Source organism: Alosa pseudoharengus, unplaced genomic scaffold (genome assembly GCF_046254945.1).
Source record: "Alosa pseudoharengus isolate Yale_2024_CS ecotype anadromous, Long Island Sound unplaced genomic scaffold, YU_APseudo_1.1 YU_APseudo_1.1_scf_9, whole genome shotgun sequence".
NCBI classification, from domain to species: domain Eukaryota; kingdom Metazoa; phylum Chordata; class Actinopteri; order Clupeiformes; family Clupeidae; genus Alosa; species Alosa pseudoharengus.
Genome location: NW_027468881.1, coordinates 40253211 through 40265935, shown reverse-complemented (window position 1 = coordinate 40265935; position 12725 = coordinate 40253211). Strand labels below are relative to the sequence as shown.

Here is a 12725-nt window from a genome sequence, read left to right as displayed (position 1 = left end):
CCAATCACTGCATTTCACTTTTACCCACCTGCCCTTTGACACATGCAAAACTATTCTTTAATTCATGTCTTTACTTTAGGGACCCCAGGGCCATGGATCCTAAGCCAAGGTCAACACACACACACACACACACACCTATCCCAAGCCAAGCCAAGGTCAATATGCTCAGCACACACACACACCTATCCCAAGCCAAGCCAAGGTCAATATGCTCAGCACACACACACACCTATCCCAAGCCAAGCCAAGGTCAATATGCTCAGCACACACACACACCTATCCCAAGCCAAGCCAAGGTCAACACACACACACACACACACCTATCCCAAGCCAAGGTCAAGGTCAATATGCTCAGCACACACACACACCTGGTCAATATGCTCAGCACCTGGTCAATATGCTCAGCACCTGGTCAATATGCTCAGCATAACAACGTCCTGAAACCTAACAAGGGCTGACGCCGCTTTCTGGTCTGCCATGTAAATTGTCAAGATTATTCTATCTATCTATCTATCTATCTATCTATCTATATATATATATCTAGCTATCTATCTTTGCCAAAGAAATCCAAGAATTTGAAGTCACTTTTCAGGCACTCACTAACAGGAAATGGGTGAGATATGCCAGGGAGCTGATTGCCTTACTGAGGAGATTATTCTGCACCTGTTAATTACCTAGAATAATGTCAGGGTGGTTCATTATTCTATTCCACTAAAAAGTGATCTACCTTTATTGGGTGAACTAAGTGTGATGCTATTACTGTAACAGAGTCTAATGACATTATACTAGGAAATTTGCATAATATAAATTGACAACCTCTGACACTGAAGGAATTCAAAATACATTACTGTAAATGCAATAAAACTCCATGATCTGAGCTAATGTTGTCAGACAGCAGACAAAGACATAGGACACGTTTTAGGAGACAGTAATTGATTGTCTCAAGCTCTACTGGTATTGCAACAACAACAACAGCAACAACTTGCATTTATATAGGGCTTTATCAAAGTGCAACATGTCGTGTGGCAGTCAATCCTGATTCGGTGGTAACAGCTGAAGTTCAGGTTAAGAAAGCCTGTTTATCAGCATAATATTACTAACCTGATTTATTTGTATGGGGCCTGGCAAAAGAAACACAGTTCACATGTCATACTGTCATAAAAAAACGTGAAACCAAAATTATATGGATGACTGATTTATTTTCAAACGAGAATTTTAAGATACGATTCCAGTGTGCTTGCCAAGGTTAAAGTACAATGGGCAGCATAAAAATACTACCATGTGAATGGAGCTTTCATCACAGCTCAAGGTTTTCAGTACAGAACGCCGCCCCATGTGTCACGTATAAAACAGAGGCAACTTCTCCACTCTCCCATTCGCTGAGCGATGTGTGGAGACTCACGCGCACCGCTTTACGCACCGCAATCCCTCTCTCACGGAACTGACAAATAGACCTACTAAGATACGTACGCACTGCAGGGAAGCATTTAATTTGTACAGTTGATCAGTGGGTACGCAATTATGGAGGAGAATGTGACTTTGTCTGGTCGCGATTATCTGGATTTACGCCTCTACGCGCAGAAACTTCTGAAGCATGGAAACCTCTCTTTTCCGGCTCACGCGAACACTACGGAGACGACAGTCCAGGAGGACAGCTTGGATGTGAACACGGACATATACTCCAAGGTGCTGGTTACTGTTATATACGTGATTCTGTTTCTAATCGGTTGTTTGGGAAACTCTATCACGCTATACACCTTACTCACAAAGAAATCTCTCCAAAACCTTCAGAGTACCGTTCACTATCACTTGGCGAGTCTCGCTGTTTCTGACCTACTCATCCTGATCCTGAGCATGCCAATCGAACTCTACAACTTTATCTGGGTCCACCACCCTTGGGCTTTCGGCGAAGCTGTCTGCAAAGGTTATTACTTCCTCCGCGACGGCTGCTCGTATGCCACGGCATTTAACATCACCAGCCTGAGTGTGGAACGTTATATGGCCATCTGCCACCCATTCAAAGCTAAGAGCATCATGTCTCGTAGCCGGACCAAGAAGCTTATCAGCGGGATGTGGGTAGCCTCCTTCCTCCTGGCGACACCAATGCTCTTTACGATGGGACAGCGATCGGAAAACGCTGAGAATATTTGTACAACGATTGTGTCGCCAGTTACAACCAAGACAGTGATTCAGGTGAGTGAACAATTAGAACGGACCTGAGTGAAGACTCGCTCTCTGCTTTGTGTGCGTGCGTATCCGCTCTCTGTTTTGCATGCATGCGTAATTTGATCAAAAAATGATTAAGTGGCTGATAAATTAAGTGGTTGATTCATTTGAACTGGCGTTGGGGACAGTGTACGTTCTAGGCTACCTTTAATGTAATTAAATGTATGTAAAATCTACCCGCTGTATAACAACTCCTACAAGTGGTAATACACGTGCACTGCTTCGCCTGCCTCTATATCAGCGCGAGAGATCGGAAGTGAGTAGGCTAATTGATCACTGTAAACCTTGACTGTATTTGGTGAGACCTAGAATCAGAATATTAATCGTCAAGACATTTGATGTTTTGCAACGTTACTCCAAAACTGCCAAAGGCCATATTCTCTGCAGAAGCTGATAGATAGTCCGACTGAGAGTGGCAGCCCTTTACCAATATAATTGTTATGTCCGTTCAGGACGCACTTACGTGTATACGACGGAATATTAGGGCCACACATGAAGAAAAAAATATTTTTGCCATGGCGAGATTAAACTCGACATGTTGAATTTAAAGTCGCCATGTCGACATTAAACTCGACATTTCGAGAATAAAGTTGAGATGTCATGTCGACTTTAATCTCGACGTGTCGACATTAAACTCGACATTTCGAGAATAAAGTTGAAATATCATATCTACTTTAATCTCGACGTGTCGATTTTAAAGTCGACATGCTGACATTAAACTCGCAGTTTAAACATAGCATACACAGTTTAAGCTAGCCTACACTAACAAACAATATGTTACATGAATAATGGGCTTCAAATCAAATAGGTGTTATTTCAGATAGATTGCAGATATTCAGATAGATTGCGTCTTGTCTGTTAACTACTCATTGCCGTCATCGTGAAGTGCTGTATCTCGCGGTTGGAAATACCATGCACTATGCCGTTTAGGCTATATAGCTAGAATAATACATGTATCCAATGATATAATGTTTCTATACAAAATGCTATTTCACTCTGTTTTACGTGGGTAAGGCCACCGCACATTCAAATAACTGCCCTTCATGAACCACAGGCCGTCACTCTCCATAGGTTAACTAATTTCTCTAAAACTGCTTTTCCATGTCTCACCTGCAATAAACATAGGAGGCTATAAACACAGGTATACCTTAAAGGAGAATTCCGGTGTGATATTGACCTAAAGTGTATTGAAACATGATACCGAGTGTGAACGTATGTCTCATAGCCCATCTCAGCTTGTCCCCTGCACTCCAAAATCTGGCGCTAGTTAGCCGATACTACCAACAGCTTTTTCAATTGTGGTGCTTCGGCATCGGGCTAGCCATGAAAATAAATCACTGTTTTACACCATTTACGAGGCACAATGTATCTCCACACTTCATTGGTAGACTTCCGAGGGCCCTGACATTTAAAACGAGACATTGAGAACTTTGAAAAAGCACTGGTAGTTTACTTACAAGACGATTTATACAGACAGTATCTTCACAAAGTTTAGCGTTTGCAGCCATCTTGAATTTAGTCACCATAAGTCCAGCAACGAGTAAGAATGAACAGGTATGATAAAGGGATCAGATTCCAAAAATAATTCAGTGGAAATGCATGAATTCCAGTTTCTAGCAGCAATTATTTGGAATCTGGTATTTTATCAGCAATAATTTGGAAAATTATTTTTGGAATCTGATCCCTTTTATCATACCTGTTCATTCTTACTTGTAGCTCGACTTATCGTGACTAAATTCAAGATGGCTGCAAACGCTAAACTTCGTGAAGATACTGTCTGTATAAATCGTCTTGTAAGTAAACTACCAGTGCTTTTTCAAAGTTCTCAATGTCTCGTTTTAAATGTCAGGGCCCTCTGTGTGGATCTCATGACAGGGGTAGCATCAACACTAGAGAAATGTTGGATTGAGTGTGGATCTCATGACAGGGGTAGCATCAACACTAGAGAAATGTTGGATTGAGTGTGGATCTCATGACAGGGGTAGCATCAACCCTAGAGAAATGTTGGATTGAGAGTGGATCTCATGACAGGGGTAGCATCAAGGAAATGTTGGATTGAGAGTGGATCTCATGAGCTGTGCTTAGCTCCATGGTTTTGAGTGACATCAACATGGCATCAATCAGCACAGCGGAGTGTCTGTAAACAGGCAGAGAGTGTAAAGGCAAGAGAGAGCGAGAGACACGGCAAGGCAAGAGAAAGCGAGAACATTTCATACACAAAGGCAACTCCATGTGCTTGACATGATCAAAACAGAGAATAGCAAACAATAATACACAAAGGCAACTCAATGTGCTTGACATGATCAAAACAGAGAATAGCAAACAGTAATAAATAAAAGCATAAGGGACAAATAAAAACTCAATGTGCTTGACATGATCAAAACAGAGAATAGCAAACAAAGGCAACTCAATGTGCTTGACATGATCAAAACAGAGAATAGCAAACAGTAATACACAAAGGCAACTCAATGTGCTTGACATGATCAAAACAGAGAATAGCAAACAAAGGCAACTCAATGTGCTTGACATGATCAAAACAGAGAATAGCAAACAGTAATAAATAAAAGCATAAGGGACAAATAAAAAATATTCAGTATATAAACGAGAAATTGAAATATATATTTAATATTCTTTAAAAAACCCTGCAATGGTTAAAATAAATATAGAATAAATAAAACAGATTTAAAACAGGTCCATATTTAATGTGACATGGAAGTTAGTTCCAGAGCTAAATGTGGCTCCAGCATGCCATTCCCCCCCCCCCCCCCCCAAAAAAAAAAAAAAAAAAAATATATATATATATATAAAAAATTACTTTAGCCTTCTTAGATACTGAAATAGTGATGAATAGCCTAGAGTTTGTTAAACTCACCTAAACATGTATTTTGCAATCATTTAACCCGTCATGGGCAATGCTAAAGTCACTGTTACAAACAGTGAAGCATGCAAGACTATCGTTATTTTGAACTCTTATGAGACGGGTACACTTTCGTGTAGTCTGGTGTGAAATGGGTCCTTTTGGGGGGCACTCTGCCTCTGCCATGACGCTCCTGCCGTTATCAATATGCGGGAGACTCCCTGAACTTCCAGGAGACTTGGGATGTCTGTAGTAGTGCTACAGAGTGCTTTAGTAGTGCTTCTCCTGTGATCTGAGCTCTGGAAGGTCTGGGGTATGGAGACATGTCTAAGAGCTACTTTGGCCTATTTAGTGATTTTCAGACAAGCTGTGAGTTACTGCGAGTGATGTGGTCAGTTCTTTTGGTTTTCGTGAGATTCCTTTGCACCACCTGGAGATGCTTGGTCATCTGTTTTTGGACGGACTGTAAAAGGTCTATTGCAGTAGTCAACCCCTCTTGAAATAAAAGTATTAAAAAGTTGTGTCATCTTTTGTCATAAGACCTCTTAGTCTAGCAATATTTTTTAAGGTGGTAAAACGCTGATTTGGTTGTTGCTTTCATGTGGCTGTTGAAGTTTAGATCAATGTCAATGACACAAAATGACTCTAAGCCTTTCTTCCTTTTTACTAAATATGATTACTTTAGTTTTGTCCTTGTTTAGCTGAAGAACGTTTTGAGACATCCAGTTGACGATTCGGTCGATGCATTGACAGAGTCAAGGTGACCATAATCATTAGGCAACAGAGCTAATTAGATTTGTCAACAGTGTAGCTATGCTAGTAGATCTGATTGTTTTTGATAATTTGTCCAAGTGGGAGCATATAGAGGTCGAATAAAAGCTGACCCAAAAGTGTTGCCCAGTGTTGTAGTCTGTACCCTGAGAACCCAATCCAGTGTTCTAGTCTTTACCTGAGAACCCAATCCAGTGTTCTAGTCTGTACCTGAGAACCCAATCAGTGTTCTAGTCTGTACCTGAGAACCCAATCAGTGTTCTAGTCTAGTGTATTACAATGCTGTGATCAACAGTACCAAATGCTGCACTACAGTCCATTAATACATGGACTAAAGTTTTGTTTACATTTGTATTGAAGTGTATGTCATGTTGAAGCGTTTGTCATGTTGAAGCGAATGTCATGTTGAAGCGTATGTCATGTTGAAGCATATGTCATGATGAAGCGTGTGTCATGTTGAAGCGTATGTCATGTTGAAGCATATGTCATGATGAAGCGTGTGTCATGTTGAAGCGTATGTCATGTTGAAGTGTATGTCATGATGAAACGTATGTCATGTTAAGCGTGTGTCATGTTGAAGCGTGTGTCATGTTGAAGCATATGTCAGGTTGAAGCATATGTCATGTTGAAGCATATGTCATGTTGAAGCATATGTCATGTTAAGCGTGTGTCATGTTGAAGCGTGTGTCATGTTGAAGCGTATGTCATGTTGAAGGGTATGTCATTTTGAAGCATATGCCATTTCAAATTCTGATAAGAGGCGTTTCAGTGCTGTGATTGCCACGGAAACCTGACTGAAAATGATCAAGTCTATTAAAGGAATACGCCACCCCTAGGTAAAATTGGGTCACTCCGAAGAGGAGTGTGACCGCACTTGTGTCACTGCTACCGACGACTTCTCAGCAATGATCCATCCTGCAGTCCTCAGTTTTTTTTTCTACACTCCACACTCACACCACCAGTTTGTGTTTGCTCTCGTTCTCTCATCCGACTCACCTTGACTAGTCGCAACGTCCTCTCTTCCCAGATCCAAAGCTCGCAACTGTTTGTATTTGTGCATTAAACATTGTATTTGGCCCACAATTAGCACCTGCCACTCATCACTCATCAATTGTGAATAAACATATATGTTAATGAATTAAATAAACAATATTTAACTTCAGTTTGCTGAAATAGGTCTTCATTTACAAAGCATTTTAGGCCTTAATTTCAAGTGTTTATAATTAAAAATGTAACAAGTCATTTCTATGTGGTTAGTATATGAACTATGTTTTGATAGAAATAGAAAATGTGCAGTATGTGTATTGTTATCATAATATGATGTTTTGGTCACATTGCACAGCCATGATGGGGAGGTCTTTTCATGGACGGCATGATGTCTCTTATCCTGCCACAGTTCATTTGCAGTAAAAAAGATCTGAAATATGTATTTGCTGTGTGTGCATCCATGCTGGCCTTGATGCACTGCTTGATGCACTGCTTGATGCACATGTGCAGTGTTTGCTTTTGTGCTTTTTTAAAGCAGGAAATGGAGTGGGAACAGAAACAGCTGGAGGTGTTTACTGGGCCTGAAGAGACCAAAACAAACCAGACACATCTCTCCATGGCTCTTCCTAAAACCAGACACATCTCTCCATAGATGTACCTGAGGGTGGGTGGGTGTGAAACAGACACATCTCTCCATGGCTGTACCTGAGGGTGGGTGGGTGTGAAACAGACACATCTCTCCATGGCTGTACCTGAGGGTGGGTGGGTGTGAAACAGACACATCTCTCCATGGCTGTACCTGAGGGTGGGTGGGTGTGAAACAGACACATCTCTCCATGGCTGTACCTGAGGGTGGGTGGGTGTTTTCGAGAGGAAGAGTGATCCGTGGAGTTTCCCAAAGCCTTCTTAACATCAATCATAGGTTTTAGGTTACTTTAAGAAACGCCTTAACATTTTGAGGTGCTCCCAAAACATCCTTAAGGTATATATCCCTTCTGAAGAGATACTGCACTTTCTAAGCTGCACCTCAGAGTTAAAAATAATATTTTATAGTCTAGAAATGTAATGAAATGTGTGAGTAATATGGGAGCCAGCCAACCATCCATTATGGCTTGCATATTACTTCCTGTTGATGAATGGTCACCTGCTCCAATCTGAGTCATGTCCATTATCCATATCTCATGCTTGGCCAAACCTGTGTGAATGCCAGTAATGATGTTAGACAAAAAAATACTCAATCTCTTAAAATATACAACGGAGGGTTTCTCTCAGGGCAACTTTTAAAAGATGGTTTACCTTTTAAGTCTTTATAAAACACTAAGACACAATGTTATTTTGGATTTAGTTTGAGATAGAGAGAAGTTTGAGTGACAGGGAAATGGAGACTGAGGTAAAGATAATGAACTGGCTAAAAAAGATGAGAATTGTGCATGAGATACAGACGGTTTTGCTCCTGAGGTAAAGATACTGAATTGGCTAAAAAAGATGAGAATTGTGCATGAGATACAGACGGCTTCACTCCTGCTCTCCTTGCAGTTGCTGGCTGGTGCCATTGTGATACAGCAGCAGTTTGAAATTGGCCATGAAATGAGTCTCCGTGCTTGTACAACATGAACAGATATAAATACATGCACTAGTGATGTAGACCTCATAGGATGTGTTTGGTTTCTCCCAGAAGAATCAAGAAAAGTAACGAAGCAGACACATTAGATGGAAATATTTGATTATTAATATTAATATTTGATTACCTTCTGCCCAGTTCCAACCATGAACTCTCCTTCTGTGGCATTTGTTGGTGATTGTTTGCAAATACAATAATTAGAATGTCATTTTCTAACAATATTGTGTGTCCACAGGGCTACTCGTCTGTTATAATTACTCATTCAGATTTTTTGTCAGTCAGTATGTTTACATGCACAGGTACTGTAAGTCGAGCTACAGTTATAGCTCTTTGACCATAGACAGTAAAAGATTTGACTGGACCACTGTCATGATCTCCGTAAACCAGTGTTTCTCAAAGTGTGGTCTGGGGACCGCTGGTGGTCCGAAAGCTATCCCAAGGGGTCCGCAAGCACACGTGGTAAAATATAAAATAGATGAGTTGTTTGCAATATTGAACCAACTTGTATGTAAATCCAAACAGTATGTAAAGCCAGTTTAAATCATATGAATCCTTTGACACAATAAGCAAAGTGCAAAGACAATAAGCAAGGTGGTTCAGTGAGTAGGCCTATTGTGTAGGCTAATATAGCCTACTGCTGAAGTAGGTCTATTTTTTAAGCTAGATGGTCCGTGCGTTTCTTTTTATTGGTTAAGTTAAGTTTACTCCGCCATGCTAGATGGTGATATGCGCCCAAACACAACACATTCCCCTAACTCTCCATCTAAGCTAACTTGCTAGCGAACTTTGCATCATCAGTGTAACTAGTTAAATAGTTGACATTACTTGCTGAAAATTTTCGTTTGGACATTCTGGGGGATGTTAATTTGTATAAGAGAAGCTTTAACTTCTGGGTATGTAGCATTGTGGCATAAAGCTTAGTTAGCTTGCTAACTCTGGCAGAAATCTCCAGTGTTCTTGTTCTACTGTATGTAGTTTCGTGTTGCCGCCACAGGGTTGCAGCAACAGCACGTACTGTAGACTAGCCTACAGGAAAGCTGTTGAGCATGAACTCGTTGGGAATATTTTGAAAACGTAACAGCTAGATATTCTGCCTACTCATTTTGTAGACGAAAATGAAGAGAGATTTTATCTTAGTTTTTATTTCATGCAAAACATTTTAGTCTCGTCTTTTTTCGTCAACAATAATGCATCTTAAGATAGTCTTAGTCAGTGTTTCAGGAAATTAGTGCAGTTTCGTCATCGTCTCGTCTTAGTCATGAAAAAAAAGGTTGTTGACGAACATTTTTCATCTCGTCTCGTCCGACGAAATTAACACTACTGCTTCCCCATTTGTCAATGGCAATATCCGGGCCCTGTCCAAATGAGTCATGAGAAATGAACCCATAGCATCTACACACGCATGAGTCTAATGCCTTATTGTGCCGGTGAATGAGCTGTATTCTGTCTGGTGTTCTTGCTACAAAGCACCCTGGTTTAAGTATCCAGCATGTTTTCTGGTGTTCTATTCGGTACCAAGCAAACTAAGGAGTTTTGTGAGTCCAGGGTAATGGGGCTTCTAATAAACAATGTGAGGTGGTCTAGAGAAAAGATGCCATGTGGTTAGAGATGCTTAGAGGGTAAAGAAGTTGATGTACTGTCTCTGATTGTTTGTCGTGAGAAGCTTCAAGCTATGTGGATAAAGTTGTGGAATTGTGGTCAGAAAATCACATGCGTAGGTGCTTCTTGACTTACGTTTTTCATTGTTTCATTTGTTCATGTCTTCGTTTTCTTGCCGTGAGCTCCTCAGTGTCAGTGACATTGACACTATTACAGTAGCTGCTGGTTGATCCAGACACAGTATAAATGAACAAACCCACTTACTGAATATGGGGTGTGGGAGAGAGCCAGAGTCATTCTTTATTCCTTCAGAAATGTCATAATTATCAGTTTGCTTCATCTGAATTCTTTATTCTTAGATTTTGTCAGATGCTTCTGAAATTGTGTGGCAGATGCATTTTTCTGATCTTTTTGGACTCTTTGATACCCTTATAGGATGATGATTTCTTTAATGATTTATGATTAAAAGTCAATTTTAAAAAAAATCTCAAAAGCTGCCCAGTCCATGGGCATTCCAAGCCACTCAGCGGGCCTTATTTCCGCGATCATAAATCCAGCAAAGCGAATCATTATCCCAATGCAAAGCTTTTTCCTATCTTACACTCAGATTTTTCCCAATGTGCTTCACTTTTATTAAACAATGCGCCCAGAGGTGTGGCAATTAACGACATAAGGCGGGATCTGGAGCATGATCTAAAAATCACTATCTTACACCATCTAAAAAGCATTACACCACTGACCAAGAAAAACCTGGACTATAGCAAAAGGTGCATATGAAGCACAGCTGAAGACGCACTGTCACGAGATGTAAGCAGCAAATCCTCTGCAGGATAAATGTCCTTAGGTTTTTTATTCAGTCATTCGAACATTATTGGGTAAGTGCTATGTTTCGATGGTAACCCATTGTCAGTCAATAGTGAAAGTAATTAACTGTGTATAACTTTTTCTGTTGTTGCCTATGACACCACTGTGAAGTTAATTACACTTTGCCTATGAGTGTAAATAATAGACGAGTGCAGATGTGTGTAGCCTATACGCTGCTAGGTTTTAGTAAAGCAAGGTTCAGTGGAATACCTGTTTCATTCGGTCTTGCGTGCAAGCAGATTCCTTCAAATGCCGCTGACTATCAAAATACCGAAGCACTGTTTGAAGTCGGGCTGCTTGCTGTTAAAGGGAATAACAGATTGATGACAAAACACACCCATGACTGATTAAGAAACATAAGAGCCGCCTTTTTGCGCCAGGCACCTGACGTTTGATAACAAAACCACCCCGAATGTGGAATGGACAATGAATTTAAATGAATTTAAGCTATTTGCTAGTGACCGTGCGTTGTAGATTGCTAAAACAGGGCCCAGCGTGCGCTAGTGACTGTGCGTTTTAGATCGCTAAAATAGGACCCAGCGTGTGATAGTGACCGTGCGTTTTAGATCGCTAAAATAGGACCCAGCGTGTGATAGTGACTGTGCGTTTTAGATCGCTAAAATAGGACCCAGCGTGTGATAGTGACCGTGCGTTTTAGATCGCTAAAATAGGACCCAGCGTGTGATAGTGACCGTGCGTTTTAGATCGCTAAAATAGGACCCAGCGTGTGATAGTGACCGTGCGTTTAAGATCGCTAAAATAGGGCCCAGCGTGTGATAGTGACCGTGCGTTTTAGATCGCTAAAATAGGGCTCAGCGTGTGATAGTGACAAACCCCTCTCCTCCTCTCTCCTCCTTTTGCCATGGGACGCAGTGTTTTTTTGTACACATAAATATCTGACATCTAAATAAATCCGCATGATTATTTTGGAAAACCATTCCAAATTCTCTCAGCTGCTTCATATGACACGTCTGCTCCAGCACAAGAACATCTTCATTGGGCACCTATTGTTTCATGTCCTTTAAATCAACACTTCCACTTGCAGTTTTTTCATATTAGACTTAGTCCAATAGATCATGTACATATTAGACTTAGTCCAATAGATAATGTACATATTAGACTCAGTCCAATGGATAATGTACATCAGGTGATCGCTAATGGTAGCCCATGGTACTGTTACTTACAGCATCTTTTCTAACTGCTAGAGTGACCCAGCCCATGGTACTGTATGCATAGTTTCTAACTGCTAGAGTGACCCAGCCCATGGTACTGTATGCATACTGTAGTTTCTAACTGCTAGAGTATGCAGATAGTGCTCAGAGTGGCAGTGCACCCAAAAGGTCTCATCTCACACAGAAAGGTTATATGCACTTATTGATGTGTCTGTGCCATACATGACCAAAAGGAACATTTGGATAAGCATGACTTGTTTTTCAGTACTTTCATTCCTGTTTTAGTCATTACCTGCTGCTTACCAGCCACTAAAAAATGTCTTGAAAATGTCCAGCTAAATGTCATTTTATGTTATGTTAGAAACTCTTGCCCAACTGAATGTGTAATTGAATAGCCCTAGCCATTACAAGTTTGATGTTCTAAAAGTGATCACCTACAGCTAATGTTACTGAGATTTAGACTAAATCAAATAATGAATGGTGCTAATACACAACTCAATTGTGTATTAATTTTGTATGACAACTATCCAAATGAAAATGTACTGTATAAAGGCCAAATATTCCATCTCTATTGGACACGAGAGCTCAAGAATGCATTTTCTCAGTCTTTGTAATTGTTGTCACAAAG

The 12725-nt window shown here is 40.5% G+C and overlaps 1 protein-coding gene across 1 annotated transcript in view; it reads left to right on the top strand.

Moving 5' to 3' along the window:
• Nucleotides 1-1521: 1521 nt before the first annotated feature.
• ntsr1 (neurotensin receptor 1 (high affinity)) overlaps nt 1522-12725 on the top strand; it is a 61890-nt gene continuing 50686 nt past the window's right edge. Inside the window, exon 1 of the mRNA XM_076277307.1 lies at nt 1522-2193. Coding sequence (XP_076133422.1) covers nt 1522-2193 — 672 coding nt within the window. The remainder of the gene's footprint in view (nt 2194-12725) is intronic.